Source organism: Colobus angolensis, unplaced genomic scaffold (assembly GCF_000951035.1).
Source record: "Colobus angolensis palliatus isolate OR3802 unplaced genomic scaffold, Cang.pa_1.0 Scaffold131, whole genome shotgun sequence".
Taxonomy (NCBI): domain Eukaryota; kingdom Metazoa; phylum Chordata; class Mammalia; order Primates; family Cercopithecidae; genus Colobus; species Colobus angolensis.
This window is the reverse complement of record NW_012114364.1, coordinates 3,929,952-3,951,934: the sequence shown is the minus strand read 5'-3', so window position 1 is coordinate 3,951,934 and position 21,983 is coordinate 3,929,952. Positions and strand designations below refer to the sequence as shown.

The 21,983-nt window shown below is 34.7% G+C and overlaps 1 protein-coding gene across 1 annotated transcript in view; it reads right to left on the bottom strand.

The window, feature by feature from the left end:
- PTPRQ (protein tyrosine phosphatase, receptor type, Q) overlaps positions 1 to 11,227 on the bottom strand; it is a 238,997-nt gene extending 227,770 nt beyond the window's left edge. The window contains exons 1-5 of the mRNA XM_011934111.1: positions 11,085 to 11,227; positions 7,287 to 7,417; positions 5,457 to 5,607; positions 4,922 to 5,028; positions 2,506 to 2,600 (exon numbers count right to left, since the gene is read on the bottom strand). Coding sequence (XP_011789501.1) covers positions 2,506 to 2,600; positions 4,922 to 5,028; positions 5,457 to 5,607; positions 7,287 to 7,314 — 381 coding nt within the window. The 5' untranslated portion in view covers positions 7,315 to 7,417; positions 11,085 to 11,227. The remainder of the gene's footprint in view (positions 1 to 2,505; positions 2,601 to 4,921; positions 5,029 to 5,456; positions 5,608 to 7,286; positions 7,418 to 11,084) is intronic.
- Positions 11,228 to 21,983: the final 10,756 nt, after the last annotated feature.

The following is a 21,983-nucleotide window of genomic DNA, read 5'->3' as shown; positions in this document are numbered from 1 at the left end:
CATGGTTCACTTTTGTGGTTCACTTAATACTTTATTTCTATTGAACGGTGCTGCTTATAATAAAAATATACTCAGGGTTCATAAAAAACAGCTGAAAGGTATAAGAAAGAAAACGGCAAACTTTCATAAATACTCTATGTCAACTGTCTGATGTTTTCTAAATTCACAATGAATCCTTTTGGATCTTAAATATGCATACCAATGTTTATTTTCATGCTTGGAATAGGTTATACCTTCAGTTCCATTACAGTTCTGAGATTTTTTTTTTTTTTGAAATGGGGTCTTGCTCTATTGCCCGGACTGGAGTGCAGTGGCATGATCTAGGCTCACTGCAACCTCCTCCTCCCAGGTTCAAGTGATTCTCCTGCCTCAGCCCCCTGAGTAGCTAGGATTACAGGCACGCGCTACCATACCTGGCTAATTTTTTTTTTTTTTTTTAATATTTTTGTAGAGACAGGGTTTCACCATGTTAGCCAGGCTGGTCTTGAACTCCTGACCTCAGGTGATCTACCGGCCTCAGCCTCCCAAAGTATAGAGATTACAGGCATAAGCCACTATACCCAGCCAGTTCTGAGATTCTTTTAAAGGATATAAATCTCTGCACTCCAATCACCATGAAAAGAAAGCCGGCAATCTAATACTTTCAGGGAATTACTCACTAGAACACATATTTGATGTTCAAATGAATTTCACAGTTTGTCCTTATCTTTTGAACTGTCAGAATGCTGGGCATAACAAAATAGGATATCTATTTTGTAAAGAAACTTATATTATCAAATTTATTACCAGAATATTACATGCAAGTATATCACTAAGAGCTAAATTCTTCTCCTGAAAAAAAATTGAATTTTTCTTCTCCTGAAAAAATCAAAATTGATTGAAGTTAATATATGTGAATCTGGTAAAAATTGAAGGTATGTGTGTCCTTACATTTTCTACAATATAGACTTTAATGATATTACATGCTACACAGATGCCATTATTTTACATTGCTAGAGAATTTTTAGAGAGTTTGGTGTTCTGAGGACCCTGCAGAGACAAATGGAATTTACACCGCAGTAGTAGAATTGATAATACTTGCTGAATGAAGACGGTATTTGTTTAAGATTGTTCCCTTTTGAAATTTACATTGATGAATCAATCAGATCTTTAACACATAGGACCCCTTCCTTTTGGTTTTAGGGAAAGAGAGTTATCTGCTCTTCCCAAGGCTAAAGATATTCAGAGGCTTGATCTAACCTCTTCTAGTTCTCTAGAATATACCACAAGGACAAGAAATTGTTGAAGGAATGAATTTTTTGAATTTGCATGTTGAATTTGTTAAATGAATAAAATTGTTTTTGTTCTCAAAATCATTCAACTAAGTCTATAGGCATACATAATACCCTCATTCATTAAAAAAAAAAAAAAGTCTTCTTGTTGCTTATTTCTTTAAATCTTAAGCATAATAATAAAGAGACCAACTCCATTTGTTTTGTTTCACTGGATCTAGATTGGCTTTCTATTCCAACCTGGGATAATTACATTCCCTTCTTTGGGAATTTAGGGAGAAATTATCTTTCTTGGTGCACATTTGTGCTTGGAAGTTGTATATGGCATTCTTCTATTCATCACATGAATTGCTCAGCAGAAAACGTTGGTCTTCAGGAAAAAAAACCAATAAGGCCAATAGGCAGAAAGAAGTAGCCAGACAAAAAGAAAATAATCCCTGGGTTCTCAATGACCTTAAAATAACTGATTCCAATTCTTTCCAACATCCAGTTCTACTGGTCTTCATAAGGGACTCTTGTATTAATATTTTTCTTTATTACTTAAACTATTTTAGGTTGTTTTCTGTTATTTGAACTAAAGTTACCATCTCCTACCACTGGAAACATTGATTGCCCCCACAGACTACCAAGCAATAATGGTATACTAGAAGCATTTCCATTTGCAAACCACAAGATATACAGTGGGTATAATTTGTCCTCATGCCCACTGCCAGATTACATTATTAACAAAAAGGCAGTGAAAATGTACATATTTACCTGATGAATAACAGACAGTTGGAAAGTGCTATTTAGGCTAAAAGTCTTCTACTGTCTAGGCTAAAAGTCTCCACCTAATTAAATCTCTAGGATGGGACTGAAAGAGCATGTGGCAAATCACGTGGCTGTGACTTCTGGAGTCTTTGTGCCAGCCAGTGCTATTACAGGAGCATTATCCTCCAGCACCACCACTCCTTTATTCACTTTCTTGGTACTACATATGTACTTATTTATGTCCACTAAAAAACCAACTCCTCCAAAATCAGGTGTCAGTTTTACACACATTTAAATACTTTCCATAACAACTCTGTACTTTTAAAGAAGTAAATACAAGAATTACTTGGGGGAGAAATCCTACATTAATGAAGTGGCACAATAATTTCCAAAACCATTAATGTAAAATGAAAGACAAAAAGGAGGAGTGAAATAAAGACCTGGATAAACATCAAGATGGTATGAGAGCATCAATGTTATTTACCTGAAACTTTTCAAACCCTCCTTCCGGTAGTTTCCAAGACAAACATAACGTGTTTTCTTCTTGCCCCAAAATTAGCAAATCTGATGGGTCTGGATCTAAAGAAATGAAATAAGACACTGAGACATCTTTTAAAAGACATTTCTACCACTAAATTCTCTAGGCTGAACCAATAACCTTGACTTTGAAGAGTACTAGATATGAGACATAAAACTTAGACTTATCCAGTCAACTTTAGCACTATGTGACCATATGCAAGCTATTTACCCCAAGTCTAAGCTCTCTATCTCTACAAGGAAAGAGAAAAAAGAATTTCTGGAAAGCCTTTTCCAATAATAAAATTATGGATTTTCACATTTATTTTTCTCACAGCAGAATTCAACTTTAAGTTCTTACAATTGATATTGTTTACTTGTAATTTATATACTGAATAAAGAAATATATATCCCCTCCTTAAGTTCACAAATTCCTTTTCTCTGTAACCACTTTACCTGAGATAGTTCTAGAAGTTTATTTTCCAAATTGGCAACATGCCTCTATTTCAAACCTATATTGCAAATTAAACTATTGTATTGCTTTCCTTTGCTAGAAGAAATGTAATGTTAACATTTTATTAAAATAATTTCACCTTAAAAATTCAAATTTTGAATGGAATTTTTTTGACTCCTGCTTACATACTGATTTAAGTTTATTAGAATTCATCCCTGTAGTAGATTTAACCTGAATCACTGACTCATACTCCTTTATATTCTATGTTTCTATAATGCATTTCCCTTACAATTGGATTAATTTGTTGTCCCATAATATATTTTAACTCTATTTTGTACATTTATTAATATTCCATCTACTTCCAAATTGACTTGAGAGGACTTGCAAACAAACAAAGGTAAGTAAAAAAATAAAAATATCAATAATATACAATAGAAGACAAAAGACAGATTGCAATATGGGAGACATTAAAGAAAGGTTACCAGCCTTGTTTAAGAAAACATAGTCAAAAAGGCAACAACATCATGAACAATGGAAAGTATTATTATTAACCTCAGGTTAGAAATAAGGAACTTACAGTGCAAACAGAAGATGATTTTCACAAAGTCACAGAGCTAGAATGGGTAGAGTTAGTCTTTCCTACAACATAGTGGCCTTTCCACTGAAGTACAAGTGTTACAAGGTCAGAATTTGATGTCAGAGAAATGTGAGTTCAAATTTCTATCATCTTGTATAAGTGACTGAAATTCTCTAAGACTCTGTTGCTTCTTCATTTGAAAAACGTACAAAATATACATCTCATTATGACTGGTAGAATAAAGGTTGTCATTCAGAATGAAGTGATATAAAGCATAGAAAATGCTTAGCAGAGTACCTGATAGAGGCTCTCAATGTGATGCAATCAATGTGATGATGACCATGGTGATAATGATGTTGACAATGAGAATGACAACACCCAAATCTAAGCAGCAACTAAGCTTTCACTGATATATAATAATGAGCTATCTTTTTTAAAAAATTGAAAACTTTTCTTATCTATTTCTGATGTTTCTTTGAATGGTCTTTATGAGAGGCAGCAGGGTCATATCAGTTGTAGATGCCTGGGATAAAATCTTACCTTCAACAATGAGTTATGAACACCTCTGAGCCTTAACCTACATTTTGGGTAGCCTGCAGAGATTTGATGCGTTACTGAAGCACATAATACCATGCTGGTGTATAATCATACCTCAATTTTTTTAGTTTATTTTCACAGAATTGATTTGACCATTGCTGCATTTTAAGTGCTTCCCTTCCTTCACACTGCAACTTCTGCAATCAAGCCTCTTCTCATAACTAAGAGGACCTTGGTACTTCAGCACACTTTCATAGGACTCATCCCCACAAGTGAAAGGACTTTCCGAAATAGCTACACATGTTCAGAGCAAGCATATAAGTCAAGTTATGCTAATAAGGTCAGAAGAGGCAAACAGAACCCAAATAATTCAATCAAAAAGACAGTATATTTTTAATTTAAAAAGTCTATATTTTTTTCATATCCCAAGTTTATTTTCATAAATGTTAATATAGTCCAAGTACTAGAAAAATATTATTTCATGCCAATAATACCTTAGGGTTTTAAAGTACTTTACACTTTCATGAAGAGTTTCACATTTCACTTTAGTAACAGGTTATTTTACCTAGGCAGGAATAATTATTCTCATTTCCTAAGTGAGAACATAGTTGTCTTGCCTAAGGTCACATAATTAATAAGTGATAGAGGCAGGAATATATCTCAGGCATTCTTGATGTAAATGCAGTGCTCCTTCTCTTCCAGCATATATAAACCACTTTCTAGTCATTCGTTTCTAATTAGACATTGTCCTTAAATACAACTATGTCTCTCTTCTTTTTAACCATGAAAAATTAATTAAATATAAAATGAACTTACAAGTGCTAACCATGAGGACAGTAGGATGGCTTCTTTTCAGTCCCTTGTTAGTCATAATACTAATTAAAAATTCAGTCCCTTGAGAAAGGCTATTAAATGTGAATGTCCTACAGGTTAAAGAAAAGTGACATATTAAAACATTTAGCTCAGACACATTTGGAGAACTCTATTTTCTCACCTGCAGAAAAATTTTTATATGTTTCATTTTTAAAGTATCTATCATGGAAATAATTTGCTGTGCTTAAGCACAAATGGTTAATTAAAAATCCTATCTTCTTACAGAGAAATTTTAAGTCAAAAATAATATATCATACATATGATAATATTCTGAATTCATTATTTATTTTCAGAAATAATTTGTTACAATATGTCAGACTTAGTTATTCTGATCACATTGTAGTCCAAAAATTATCTTGCAAAATTTTCTCATTTCTGTTTATATTATCCCATTAAGACAGCTTTCTAAAAACATATATAAAATGTTAATTTGTGTTCCATGTTAACTTGACATAATTTCTTTTCAATATTTTCATACCTTTTAGTGCAGGGCAGAACTTCTTCTTTCATTAAGCTTTCACTGGATATTGAAACAATGTAACCATCCAGAAGACTTCTAGCTGAAGGCCAGCTAACAGTTACTGCATTTGGGTTTCTACTATGTTTCATAAATTCAGCTGCACTTGGGGCTATATCATTTGAAACAGACAGTAAGATAACATTTTCTATAGCAGAAAGCACCTGCCAGCCCTGAACTGCTCTCAGGAATTGACTCTATGCAAATCCTGAGGATAACCGAGGCACTTCTTTTTGTTAAAATTTAATTTGATTTAATTTAATTTTAAGTTCCAGGATACAGGTGCAGGACGTGCAGCTTTGTTACATAGGTAAACATGTGTCATGGTGGTTTGCTGCACCTATCAACCCATCACCTAGGTATCAAGCCCTAAATAAATATTAGGTATTTATCCTGATGCTCTCCCTCCCCCGCCTTCATGACAGCCCTAGTGTGTGTTGTTCCCCTCCCTGTCTCCATGTGTGCTGATTGTTCAGCTCCCACTTATAAGTGAGAACATGCGCTGTTTGGTTTTCTGTTCCTGTGTTAGTTTGCTGAGGATAATGGCTTCCTTGTATTCTACCTGCTAGATATGAGAAGTTAAAAGTATTGTTTTAAAACAGCCAGACTTCTTTTAAACTTTGAAATAAAATACATGTGTGTTTTAAGGGTACAAAATGTGTCCCAGTAGCATTGTACTCAAAATGTCCCTGGCCTCTAATATGCAGAAAGTAGATCATACCTTAGTCTTGTGTAATCACTGATTTCAGAAATATTTAATTATTTTTAGGACTCATCCTAATTAAATACCAAAGAGTGCCAAGTCTAATTAGCAGGAAAGTTAATTGCAATCTGAATATGAAATGCCTCCCTTCTTTCCTGAGGGAAATAAAGTTAAATTAAATAGTGTATAATGGGCATATTGTTTTCTCTTTAAAATTCTCCCATATATGAGAAAAGAATCAAATTGTGAAGATATTCTCTCTCAATCTCATTCTTTCTTATTACAGTAAAAGAATACCAGACATGGCCAGGTTCTAAATATATAAATCAATGTACTCATTGCATCAATGTCAAGAATAACTAAAATAGTTTAGTAAATACTTGACAATTTTACTTTGCTAGATATGACACCTTATACATTTGCATGCATCTTTCCCAGTCATCCTTTATTTCATATGATTACCGTGGGATAGATCACCATCTGCCTTCGGGAATAAAACGTTTACACTGGCAATGTGGCACTTCATTATCTGCCTAATGGAAAATGGGGTAATTACATCACAAATGGAAACTCTGGCCAGACAATAAGCAGTTAGCAATGCTACCATCTGACAATACATACTTAAAAGGATGTTGTGATAACTCATACTAAGGAAAAAGAAAAAGATACAAGAGACACTGCCCATAAAGAAAACCTGGGAGGAATGAACTACTTACTAATCTTCCCTTAAAGGACCAAGGAAATATCTAAACATGAAAGAAACTCCTAAGGTGCCTACATAGGCTTACCTGCCTGTATGTCTTTTATGTTAGCAGTAATGTCTTTAAAACCTTCTTTTTCAGTCCGAATTGAAAAGGTGTACACTGTGGCAGGATCCAGGTTAGAGAATATTGCTGTTTCTTGAACTACCTTCTGAACCTATCAATCCAAAAGAATACATTATCAAGTACGTGTTTAAGAAAAACTCCACAATTGAACACAATTAGGAATTATTTAGTTTCACTGCTATACAATGTAAGAATGCAGTAATGTTGGTTTCAGCATGAAAGATTCAAGTTTAATTCCTCCAAGAGCCCTTTATAACATACCATGAAAGCAGCAGCATAGTTTATGCATGTGATTTCATAATGCTGGAAATTCCCATCAGCTCGATTCCAGAGAATTTCTATAGAAGAGTCTGTAACTTTGCCTTCATGGATATTCAGTTGTGCTTCCAGACCTATCCAAACACACAACAAACTTAAATTCCTCTTGGAAATTTCCTAATTTTTTTTAACTTATCTCTTAAAAGGGAATAAAAAACATAATGACAAAAAAATAATTTATTAATTATTCTATGCTTCTATCCTAATTAAAAATAGTTGTTTACAGATTCAGTGACAGTTTGTAAAATATAGTAATCAGTTCCAATACTGAAAGCCATTGTAAATACCATCACTTACAGCTAATTTTGATGCTGCAGCAAAAAACTACATAGGAACAAATTTACTGAAGAAAACACATAATATTCAAGAAAACAAAAAGAGATTAAAACTATTAACATAAGCTGAAAAGACAACAGAGAAAGAAATATGAATTTTAGATAAGGAAGTGAAAGTATCCCCTTTGTATCAAATATTTGCTGAAGCTAAAAATAAATTGTATCTGATGAGTGTTAATGTTTATTTTTCCCATTTTAAAGATTTAATCTAGCATAAGGAAAAGATTATTTCAGAAGATGGGGAAAATGGCAGCTTTAAACTATAATCTTATATATTGATTTATTTTGCTGATTGATATCACAGTATTGATGTATTTAGATAATCAGGTAGTAATTTTGTTTAAAGACAAGAACTGCCGAATACAAAGACTGTAGCCCAAAATGATTTATAAAGTAATGAAGACAGGCAGAGAATACAGGTATAAAAACTACATAGAAATTGAAAGCAAAAATAAAATATAAATAGGTTTTGAAATGATTATAAATATGCTAAAATGCTGTCAAAAATAATGTGATTTCTGACATCAGTTTGGGAGTATTTTATAGACAAGTTGAATTTAAACAGAAATGGAAAGGTTACAATTTCTGGGAGCAAAGATACATGGTAGCCTCATGACCTAGATGGATATACACAGAGACAGGAAGGGCAAATAATAAGGGAACTGGACATGTTATAAGTCAGAATTATGTTTTTAGGACTCCATGTGATTTTAGTTTGTATGGCATTTATTACTCTTGATCATTAATTTCAACATATACCGGACAGATATTTTAGATAAATTGTATGTGTTCCAAATGTTCCATATTAATATATGCAGAATTTGTAAGTGATTTAAAGAGAAGATAAAACAATATGAATTTAAAAATGCAACTATTCATATAAACAAACACCCAGCACACATATATAATAACAAAAATTAATTTTTTTATTATACTTTAAGTTCTAGGGTACATGTGCACAACGTGCAGGTTTGTTACATATGTATACATGTGCCATGTTGGTGTGCTGCACCCGTTAATTTGTCATTTACATCAGGTATATCTCCTAATGCTATCCCTCCCCCTCCCCCCACTCCACAATAGGCCTCGATGTGTGATGTTCTCCTTCCTGTGTCCAAGAGATCTCATTGTTCAATTCCCACCTATGAGTGAGAACATGCAGTGTTTGGTTTTCTGTTCCTGTGTTAGTCTGCTGAGAATGATGGTTTCCAGCTGCATCCATGTCCCTACAAAGGACACAAACTCATCCTTTTTTATGGCTGCATAGTATTCCATGGTGTATATGTGCCACATTTTCTTAATCCAGTCTGTCACTGATGGACATTTGGGTTGATTCCAAGTCTTTGCTATTGTGAACAGTGCCACAATAAACATACATGTTCGTGTGTCTTTATAGCAGCATGATTTATAATCCTTTGGGTATATACCCAGTAATGGGATGGCTGGGTCATATGGTACTTCTAGTTCTAGATCCTTGAGGAATCGCCATACTGTTTTCCATAATGGTTGAACTAGTTTACAATCCCACCAACAGTGTAAAAGTGTTCCTATTTCTCCACATCCTCTCCAGCACCTGTTGTTTCCTGACTTTTTAATGATTGCCATTCTAACTGGTGTGAGATGGTATCTCATTGTGGTTTTGATTTGCATTTCTCTGATGACCAGTGATGATGAGCATTTTTTCATGTGTCTGTTGGCTGTATGAATGTCTTCTTTTGAGAAATGTCTGTTCATATCCTTTGCCCACTTTTTGATGGGGTTGTTTGTTTTTTTCTTGTAAATTTGTTTGAGTTCTTTGTAGATTCTGGATATTAGCCTTTTGTCAGATGAGTAGATTGCAAAAATTTTCTCCCATTCTGTAGGTTGCCTGTTCACTCTGATGGTAGTTTCTTTTGCTGTGCACAAGCTCTTTAGTTTAATTAGACCCCATTTGTCAATTTTGGCTTTTGTTGCTGTTGCTTTTGGTGTTTTAGACATGAAGTCCTTGCCCATGCCTATGTCCTGAATGGTATTACCTAGGTTTTCTTCTAGGGTTTTTATGGCATTAGGTCTCTAATTTAAGTCTCTAAGTCATTTAAGTCTCTAATCCATCTTGAATTAATTTTCGTATAAGGAGTAAGGAAAGGATCCAGTTTCAGCTTTCTGCTTATGGCTAGCCAATTTTCCCAGCACCATTTATTAAATAGGGAATCCTTTCCCCATTTCTTGTTTTTCTCAGGTTTGTCAAAGATCAGATGGCTGTAGATGTGTGGTATTATTTCTGAGGGCTCTGTTCTGTTCCATTGGTCTATATCTCTGTTTTGGTACCAGTACCATGCTGTTTTGGTTACTGTAGCCTTGTAGTATAGTTTGAAGTCAGGTAGTGTGATGCCTCCAGCTTTGTTCTTTTGACTTAGGATTGTCTTGGCAATGCGGGCTATTTTTTGGTTCCATATGAACTTTAAAGCAGTTTTTTCCAATTCTGTGAAGAAACTCATTGGTAGCTTGATGGGGATGGCATTGAATCTATAAATTACCTTGGGCAGTATGGCCATTTTCATGATATTAATTCTTCCTATCCATGAGCATGGTATGTTCTTCCATTTGTTTGTGTCCTCTTTTATTTCACTGAGCAGTGATTTGTAGTTCTCCTTGAAGAGGTCCTTCACATCCCTTGTAAGTTGGATTCCTAGGTATTTTATTCTCTTTGAAGCAATTGTGAATCATCATCTCCACCCAAAAACTCCTTAAGCTGATAAGCAACTTCAGCAAAGTCTCAGGATACAAAATCAATGTGCAAAAATCACAAGCATTCTTATACACCAATAACAGACAAACAGAGCCAAACCATGAAGAAACATTAATTTTAAATATTCAAAAAGCTTAGGAAAATACACACTTTTTTCCAGACAAATGTCAGTATTGGGAATAGCAAGCACAGTCTTAGATCATGTGCTCTAAGATATTATCAGGTCTCCTAGGCTCAAAAAATAAAATTTTATTCTCATAATTGGCTTAAAATTAGTCACATTCCTTGTTCTTTGATTAAGTCATTTAAATTTCTGGTTAAAATGCAAGCATTTCTTTTTGTGAAAGGACAGATAAAAAAAATTCTTCACAGAGTTTCAACTTTCCATAGATTTAGCTCTACCTGTACACAGGCAATGAAAGATCTGGCTCAATAGTAAGGCATTTAAAATTACCTTAAAAGATCCTTGAAACTGATTACATTAAACTAAGTGTAGACTCCTCATTTGAAATGGTACACAAAATTGAAATCAAGAAAAAGCCTTGCAAGTCTTAAAATACTTACATGTTTTTACTGCAGGCACATAATACATATCACTTAATTTAGTCCCACTGATAATGGAAACAAAGAAATTATATTCTGTGTCTGGGGCTACATTGTCAACAGTTGTTTTATTACCATGGTGTAAAGCCATGGTCACATTTGCCCCTCCTTCAATTACAGTATGTATTCCATCAAACACTCCAACATCGGACATTTGAACAAATAAGATTACAGAGGTACTACGCCTTTCACAGGGGATAACAATCCAGACTGGTTTGGGCTCTGAAAGATAAAAACGAGATTTATAATTAGTACTTTTTTAAATGTCAATCATATATCTCTGCATTTTATCTAGCATGTTCCAGAACTTGTAAGAATATAAATGTTTATGAATTAAACTTATGTCTACTATGTTAGCATTAGACAGAGAAATAAGGTAGATATTCTGACAGGTTATACATACATGAAACTGAAAGTACATAATTAACTTTCATTTATTGATTATCAGTAACAATCACAAGAAACACAAATCTGAAATTTTTTCATTATGTTTTACCTTTTAATCTACTCATTAAGCAAATGTTTTTGAGAACCTATATATAAGGATCAGTGCTCAAATAAAGTAAATAAGGCCAGGTTCTTGCTTTCAAAGAGTTCTCAAATCTCAGGAAAGAGATTCGTAGATTATTAACTAGAATCTCAAATAGTCAGACCTGAGCTAGTGACATGAATAAAAACTTGCTTAGAACAGAGAAGGAAATCACCAATTTTAGCAGAGATAATTAGGGAAGGCTTTCCAGAGTTAACAATGTTTTATCTGAGTCTTGAAAGAGTACAAGTTTACCAGAAACAGTATGTGTGAAGGGGAAAGGGGAGTGATGAAAGAATTCCAGGAAAAAAAGATAATCAGGGGCAAGGCATAGAAATCAAAAAGGGCACTGTCATGTGTTCAAGGAATACCAAGTTCTTTTAGCTCTTTAATAGCAGGATATTCTTTGGCAAGTTACTTAGCCACTCTGCCTTGGTCTTCTTCTCTAAAATGGGAAGGAGACGAGTATCTACATTGCAGAGTCACTGTTTTGATTACATAAGAAATTGCATTCATATATAAAGTACTTAGAGTAGTGTCAAGCATGCAGCAGGCACTCTGGGTGGTTGAAAGACGGACTGCATGGGAGGAATGAGACTGGGCATACAAGGGCCACCACTGACGCTGAATACATCTGTAAGGGGCTTTGCATGCCATGCTATGGAGGTCAGACTGTATCCTGGAGGCAACAGGGATTTTGAGCAGGCGTGTAATTTCATTTTTAGAAACACATTTTTGGCAACAGTTTGGAGGAAGGATTCATTTACATTTTACACTCTCCTTGACCTCTGCTAAAGATTTTGATTGTACCTCAATTCCCTACTGTGCTATTTAAAGCAGATTTAAAATTTGAAATAATTTCTAGTCACATTATTTCTTTCTCAGGTCAATTTTAATTTCAGTACGATTTGTGGGTAATGGGGATAGCATCCAGTATTTCCTTAAGCCTGCATTTCTCCCAAGCAGATATCTTCTCCTAAAATATACAATCTGAAAATGAATTTTTTCTCTCCAGAGCATAATCAGATGGCCTTTCCTTTTCAGTTTTATTTGCGACATCTGGTATGATACAATGGAAGTTGTTCCAAGTTACTGTTAAATATTTGATAATGTTTTTCTGCTACTTTACCCAGAGCCAGTACTTTATGAAAGAATGTCCACACACACCTATAATGAGAATTCCAGAACATAAAATCAGTGCAATAGCTCTACACATTTTTGTGAGTTGCAACTTGCAAATTTTTTGCCTTTTCCATTCTTGCTATTGATGAGGAAATGTTCAATAAATGAGCCATAACCAATTCCGTATGGTGTACTACTGGGTTTCAAGGCACTTTTATCATAGTTTTCCTTCTCCAGTTATATTATGCTAACTTTTATTTTTCCATCATCACTAATATTTTCTGTGGGTTTTCTCTTTAAACTCTGTACAGCCCCCTCAGTTACAAAGGTCTTACAGTTACTATGACATTCCCCAGACAAGAGTAACATCCCACACACATCTAATACCTCTGGATCTGTGGACAATGATCTATGAAAGCTTCCAAGTGTGGCTTAAGCAGGAATTAAAAGATCTTGGGATGGTAAATGAGTGATGAGTATAGTCATAGAGCCAATTCATTTCCATGTTGTTGGGCACTGAAAACATTTTCTAAAAAAGAGAGGAGACTTTAAATAGGCATGGTCTAATGTAGGTTCCAAAAGTATATAAAAATCAGCGTCATCCCCTCTAGTGGGTAAACATGGGGTTTTCCATCATTTCCACCTGACCTAGAAAATAAGTCAAACTCTGTAATGCATGACACTATAGTCACCAAAGCTGGAAAGGTGTAGAATAGGGCAGAGTTCTGTCTTGTCTTAAAAGTTATATCCTGATCTGGAAAAATCATATGAGAAAAGATTTCATAAAAAAAAAAGAATAAAAGAAACGTTGCCACATACTGGGGACTTTCGGCAAGTTTCTACCTCTGGATTGTGATTTCTATCCTTATCCGTTGTCCTGCAAAAGCTTTATCAAAAGAAATGGTAAGATCAGGGGCTACATAAGATTTTTTTTTTCAATATGAGGTGAACTGAACTAGGCCAATTTCAAAGGCTTTTATTATAGGCAAGGTAGAACAAAGTCTGAGGGATGCTCCTATCAAAAAATGTATTCTCCTATGTCAAGAGGGGAAAAAGGGAAATTCAAACACCAGCTCTCCAATAGCTCTTTTACCCTCAAGAAAACCTGGGTATAGTTAATTCCTCTAACAAAGAGAGATCACACAGATTGCTGAAATGGCTTTACTTCCCACTGTGCATGGCCATAGCTCCCCAAGGCCACCACTCCACTCCTATTGAGAAATAAAAGTCACAACAAACACTCTTATAGCACTTATTTGGTGCCAGGCACCAAGTCCTTAAATTACATTACCTTCATAAAATGGATAAGATGATTATTATTATTCCCATTTTAGAGAGAAAGAAGCTGAGGACCAAAGAGCCTGAGTGACTTTGCAAAGGATGTAAGAAGTGGTTAAATCATGGAGTTGGAATACAAACCCAGGCAGTTTGGTTCCATGGTCTGTGCTCATAAGCACTGCTTTCTTCCCAAGGGCATATTTTATGGTTCAGGTGCACAATCATAGCTAGAGATCAAGTTCTGCTGGTTATCTTCAGGACAAATTAGAGAGAGGCACAGATAGATAAGTTTCAAAGGGGAAAGGGAAAAAAAGTATGTGTAAATTATATTTTCTTCTACATGCCCATAAAAGGCAAATGCCTCTCTTGCTTGGCTATTTCAAAGTATATGGCAGAGAGATAAATACAATTTGGTAAATTACATGTATCAATAAATATCTGTTTAATGAATGCATGCAAAAAAACTTGTTCCTATGCACCTTGGGACAGGTTAATATTTGCTTTAGGATTTTTGAAGCAGTAAAAATGATGCCTGATAAATAATCGGGTGATGCTAAATCTGATAGCAAGCCTACGAAATGCATAGAACACCCACGAGAAATAGTGGAGTGCTTGAAGAAACCAAAGATAATCACTCAGAAGGAAAGAAGATATAGGAACCAGGGACACCTTATGGATGTCTCTAAACATTTGCAGCCTGTCATGTGAACCACAGAGTGGGTTTGCTTTCTGATGTCCCAGAGAGTAGACTAGGACCATGATGGGGAAAATTTTGGAAATGAATTACAGAAGCCCTGAATGACCAGAGATACTGTGCTGGGAATTACATATCACATGAGAGCATTGGCAAGATCTCTGTCCTAACTTCAAACCCCAGAATGCTATTATTATTCTTAGGATTTGCATATGTTAATATGTGTTTCTGCATCCATGTGGAATACCAGTTTGACAAACAAATAATTGAATTACATAGAGCTAGGAAGTCTATTTAGGCTGGAGATAAGGAGCTGAACAAGAGCTCTAGAAAGAGAGGCAAAACAAGTTTACATTTTAGATGGCAGATGGATGAAATATGCTAAGTATCCTAGAGGCAAAGAATTATGAGGCTTTTGGTTTTGACCTGGAAGGAAATTTAGAAATAACATATTAAATGTCTCAAGTTTTTGAGAAAGAAAACAGACCCCGGGATGACATGGGGACATTCTCTAACCTCAGACTGCTAAAACATGAACTAAGAAGAAAAATCATTTTCCATCTTCACAGTTTAGTCCTTCTGCTATGCCAATAATTATTTAGTGGGCTGTTCCGTAGACATGAAATAATTCTTCTTGGTAACATCTCTTTCTTAGTTTCCTCTTTTATAACTGCTTCTTATTATTATTATCTTTAGGTAGTTTTCTTAGAAATTTAAGCCTGGAAGTTCCACACATAAATTTAGTTTTAGTCTTTGAATGGTAAAATAGGAAGGTATAGCCCTGGTTGAGTGTGGATATTATCATTGTATAATTTTTTGGATCAATTTTTTTTCAATCAGACTGCCTTTATGGTTAGCTAGAATGCCTGTAAGGTCCAATAATTTTCTCTTCTTCAGTGTCATCACCAAGCATCCAAATTGCTCACTTCTGGGTACCTTTCCAAGATAATTTATTTCTACTTTTCTCCCTCCTAATTAGATGCACTGCATACACTGCACTTTTTGTTCTCAAATGCACTAAGAACTTTTTGAATCTTGCATCCTTTATGCTTGTGTTCATGCCTGGAGTACCCTTCCTCCACCCTAACCCATGACAGATCCTTCTTATCCTTTGGCCTCCATTCAAATATAACTTCCTTCCGTTACAGCCCATTTACGGTAGAACCCACCAGCCATTTTCAATTACTCTCAATCACATCACTTTCCTTTTTTCCCCCTAGTATTTATCACAATCTACAAATATTTGCTGTATTTATTTATTCAATTTATGAATATTATTTTTTCTTCCTCTCTAATAACTAATGATTATTTATTGAGTGAATTAATCATATTTGAGAAAAACATGGAGACATTATTTATTTATCTGAGACAGAGTCTCACTCTGTCTCCCAGGCTGGAGTGCAGTGGCTTGATCTAGACTCACTGCAACCTCCATCTCCCAGGTTCAAGCGATTCTCCTGCCTCAGCCTCCTCAGTAGCTGGGATTACAGATTTGTATCACCACACCGGGCTTATTTTTGTATTTTTAGTAGGGATGGGGTTTCACCCTGTTGACCAGGCTGGTCTTGAACGCCTGACCTCAGGTGATCCACCCGCTTCGGTCCTCCAAAGTGCTGGTATTATAGGCATGAGAGCTACCGCGCCTGGCTGGAAATATTTTTTAGTTTGGTTCCAAGCCTTTTATACTGTTAATATTTTTTTCAATGTGCTATAATATAAGGGTATGTCTTTGTGAATATAATAATAATTATATACATATAACTATGTGTAAGGCACTATTCTTAGTCCTTACATTTATTACTTCAGCAGTTCTTAGAATAATCTGATGAAATACATACTGTTATTTTCTTCATTTCACAAATACAGAAACTAAGGCATAAACAGGTTGAGTACGTTGCCCAGAGTTACTCAAATAGTGGGACCCAGATTTGAGCCTAGGCTCTGTGGCTCTAAAGTCAAATTCTTAATCAGAAAGCAATGCTGCCCTCAGACAAGCATGGAGCCTTTTCAGGAAAAAAAAAAAAAATAAGATGCAAATTGCTTTGGATTCTGAGGCTACCATTAGATAAAGCACACCAAAATCTACTTGAAAAGATGCAACCAGCTACTGGAGGGGTATATCAGGGAGTATTTTACAATATCCTCAAATCAGTAAATACCTCATAAGAATGAAAAGTATCTGATTGTCACTTAGAGTTTGTTGAACAGTTACCACTCACTCAAGTTTCCATTAATCACTGTGGTGACTCCAATGCCATATGTCATTCCAGGGATTAAATTATCAATCTTGAATCTATTTATGACTTCACGTGGATCTGATATGGATTTAATTTGAATGTAGATCTCATGGCCATCTTGTGAAGGTTCCCACTGAAGAATTATACTATCTTCTCCCATATCTTCAGGTTTTATGAAAATCTTCTGAGGTAGATTAATACCTTAAGTAAACAAATAAATAGATACACACACTCCAGCTTATTAGTTAGCGTTATTCATGCTACTGAGTGAAAATAATTCAATATTAATGTTCAAAGTAAATTTTACAATTTCTTATGTCACCATGTCTTGGAAAGTATTCCAGTTTTGAGAAAAGTGTATCTTTTTATTACTATGCAAAATTTATTAAAATGGTTAAACATAAAAATTACAAGTCAAGGGAAAAAGAAATATAATCCTCAAGTTTTTTACTAATTCTTCATACTTTTAAGAGTGGCATCAGAGTAATGTTCCCATTATTGAGATTATTCATGTTTTAATCAAATATACATGGGCACCTACAAAGTGCCAGGCACTCTTCTAGGCAGATAGAGTACATCAGTAAAAAATAAAGATCCTTGTCCTTATGGAGTTCATATTCTAATAGGTGTAATAGATAATAACAATACATAAAATAAGTACATACGTTACATAGAACTTCAGAGGTGATAAGTGCTACAGAAAAAATAAAAAGTAAACCAAGGTGATGGAGATGGAGAGTATAGTAAGGTTAAGGAGGAAGTTGTGACATGAAGAAGGGATTTCAGGGCAGACGTTCTTCAAAAGATGGGGTTTTCAGTAAAAAGGTGAAGGAGATCGAAGAGTCAGACATATGGATTTCTGGAAGAAGAGTATTAAAACTGAAGAAACAGCTAAGTCAAATCCCTAAAGTGGGTGCTTACCTGGTGTGTTCAAGGGCAGAAGGAAAGCTAGAATGAAAGAAGGAGAGAATAAGATGAGGTCAGAGGCAAATAGAAAGCCAGTTCATGTAAGGCCTCAAAGGCATTTGCTCCAAGTCAAATGGGTAGCAACTACTGAATTATATGCAGAGGCATGATCATTCCTACTTTTTAAGACTTACTTGGGCCGTGACATTAATAACAGGCCACATGGAGGGCCAGTGGTAGAAACAGGGAGCCAGCCCAATAATCTAGCTGAGGTAGAATGGTGGCCTGGATGAAAACAGCACTCAGGGAAGTGGGGAGATATAGTGTGACTCTGGATTTATTTTGAAGATAGAACAAACAAGATTTCCTGACATGTTGGGAATGGGTTGTGACATGTTGGGAATGGGTTGTGACATGTTGGGAATGGGAACAGAAGAGTCAAGAACAACTTCAAGGCTTTTGACTAAACAATTGGATGAATAAAATTACCATGAACTGAGAAGGGCTGTGGATAAAGCAGATTTGGGTGGAAACACCTGGAGTTCAGTTTTGGGCGTGTTAAATTTAAAACATCTCATAGATATCCAAATGAGTGATAATGCATAGGTGGTTAGACATTTGAATGTGGTGTTTGGGACAAAAGTCTAGACTTTATAGAAAGTTATATAGAGACATAACTTTACGAGTCATTGACACATAGATGTCTTTAAAGTTTCAGAACTGGTATTTATTATAAAATAGTTGCAACGTTATACTACTTTTCTGATTTTTGAAAGGTATGATATTTATTAGAAATAATATCATTGGGGAAGAATCTTCTTGATATTTTATAATAATAGCTGAAGATGATACTTCAGCTTATCTCCTTGAACAGTTTCTTTATTGAATACCAAGCCTTCTGATTTTTTTCCTATCATACAGTTTTCTGGAAATTGTAAATGCTTTCCTTATAGTCTTATTTATCCTATATTATGTTTTTCCTGATCTTTTAATAGTTATCAGCTACAATAATCATTAGTTCATATCTCTAAGGATAATTATGCAATTTTAAGCTTTTTAGTAGTTTTACTTAAAAAATCTTTAAAGAATTCTCTATAATTTTTATAGTTTGCAGAACCTATATTTTGAACTTTTATCTGTTTTAGAATTGACTTCTTTATCAGTACAATTTAATATCACATTTTAACTTCTCAGGAAAATATTCTGGGTGGAACCCTTAGTCTGCATCCCATATTTTAATTTCACAAAATTGTAGCTGATGTTTAAATTAATTACTTATGTAAAATTATCAGAAAATGCCAGAGTAATCCAATTAGACAAACTATCCAATAAGATTCCAGGGTGAAACAACTTCAGAAAATTATTCTTGAATCCTTGCAAAACCTAAAAATCTATTTAAACATTTACTACAATGGAGAACTCAGATATAATCTACCGAATGCCACATATAAGCAGAGATTGAGGAAATGCTGGGATTTGGTGGGTCTGCGATAGCGCTGAATTTGCTTACAAAATCGTCTGTGCATACATTTGCATTTTCATGAGAAACAGCTTTTTTTTTTAATTCTCAAGAGGCTCCATGACCCCACAAAGTTTCAATGTTACCAAATAAAATATACTTCAGATTATGTATCAAGGGTGTTCACATTCTGTGTCTAGCTTACATTTTCTAGACTCTCCCTACATGCCCCTCTGTTCTCTAGTCATTCCTAATGTTCAAGTGTTAGTGTCTCCAAAAAGCCTTCTCTAGCTTTCCCAGGTCGGCTTAGATGTCTTCTCTACAGGTGCATGCGCTTGTTCTACTTGCAGCATTCTTCTGACTCCCTACTGTCACCTGCTGGCTGATTTCTACTCCTTCATGATTAAACCCATCACTTACCCATGACCATCCGCACCCTGAGTTTGGGCTAATTGATCCCTCTCTATGTTCCCACAGTATCCAGAGTATAACTGCTATAACAGCAATTATAATGAAGCTACATCACTCTTAACTTATTGGCCTCATTTCATTACTGCATAAACTTACTGAGACTAGGTCTTCTTCATCTTTGTATCTCTAGTGCCTAGCTCAGTTCCTGATAACTGAAAAATAATTCACTGAGTGAATAATGTGTGAAAAAAAGAATAATTCCTCAAGCTTAAGAGAGTAAAGGAACACTGGATTACTAAATTCTGGACATGCACTGGTATATCAGCTTACAGTAAATATACACAGCAAATGACCCCCCCAAAAAAATTAAAAGTGCAGACTCACATTGTACCTTTTATGAAATAAATAAGTATATGTCCTAGAAGATTTTAAGCCGACTTCAAAATTAATACATCTGTGAGAAATCCTTCTAATCCATCTGTCAATTAAAAATGTGCCTTCCTAAAGTGTAAAGGACCCAACCGACCAAGCATTTGCCAATGGAAGGATACTTCGTCTGAGTTTGGGGAAGAGAAAACATCTGCTAGTATCCAATTGGAAAAATATTTTTATTAGGATTTGCAGTACTGAATACTTGTATGTTAAGCACTGGCTTTTAGTAAGCATTAAATTGTATCTATTATTGTTATTATTTTCAAAGAATCTTAAATATTCCCAATAAGTATAGGAAGGTTAATTAATCTATGGCTCTGCATATACAGGTTTTCCATTCCACCTACCTCAGCCCTAGGGTGTTTACATTTTAGCTGTTGGAATTCCAAAGAACTTTGCACACAGCATGTCAAATACACACACACAATACACACTATGCTTATAAGAATATACTGCCAAAATGTGCTTCCTTATGCATTGTTTTGTAAGATAATGTTTTATCTTTTAAAAAATACATCCTTATATTTTAGGGAATAAATAGAATTATTAAACAATCGATTAATGATTATGTTCTGGACAAGGATTCAAAAACTGCTATATGGAGGTTAAGAGGAGGGTAGAAATGCATTTGTCAAAAATGCTAGGATGAGACTGCCCCCTAGAGGTCAACACACTACACTGTGTGAGAAAATAAAGAACCAAGTAAAACTGATTAAAATATGCAGACCTCTTCGTTGGGTCTAGTGTTACTAAAAAGAACTGGGTGAACTAATAGTCATGTGATAATTTGTTTATCTTATGACAAATAAAGATAAATGTATTTTCCATCCAAGGCTATGACAAAGAAGATGTCTTCTAGGGACTTTGGTAGAAAAAAATGAAGATTGGAATAATGTTTAAAGAGTTCGTGCAAATCTAAATAATTTTAGTATTTTTGAATATATGCTTAGAATTGTGATTCAACATTCAAAAACATGTTCAACTGTATTTGTACTTATGAAGAATCAACATAATTAAATATCAGCAAAATAATATTTTGAAATATGCAGTTAACTATTTTTATTATTTTAGATTTTGGGGTAAGTGTACAGGTTACATGGACATATTGCATAACAGGGAAATTGCACAGAAATAGAGCTATCAGTTTAGTTTTTTTAGTAAAAGGCAATACGCAGCCATGCTTACCTGTAATGACTGAAAGTGGTTTCTCCAAGCAACTTAAAGTTCCCCTTTCTGCTACACTGAATAGATATACTAGATAATGATGAAAAGACTTGAGTTCTCTAATTATTGTTGCTGTGTTGCATTTTTCAACAAACACCTCTTCTGATGTATTGTTTTCAACATCCAAAATAGTGATAAGGTAATGATGAAAAAATACAGGATCTGGAGGATCCCAGTGTAAAAATATTTCTGTTGGGGTAACATGTGTAACTCTGAAATTTTGGGCTGACAAAGGGCCTGGGAGATAAAAACAACCAAAAAATACATCGTATTAGTGACATGATTTGGCAGAATAATCTCTCGTTTCTCAGTATTTCCAAATACTCTAGCTTGGAAAAGAAACAAAAACTGGGTTTGAGTCCTGGCTCTTCCACTTTCAAGTTTCACTTTCTGAGAAAATTATCTACCCTCTCTGACTGTAAAATGGGAATTATTTTAGTAGGTACCTCATAAAGCTTTTGTGAAGATTGAATGAGATGAAGAATGTAAAACATTTGGCACAGTGTTTGCCACACACTATTGTTCAATAATTATTTTACTATCCTCACCACCAAAACAGCATGTATGGCATTCAATGATCATGCATTATATATGTCTCTTACTTCTTCTGCCTTGTCAGACTAGAGAGCAGAGACTTTGTTATTCACCCTTCATTTTCATTATCACTGCAATGCAGGCATTC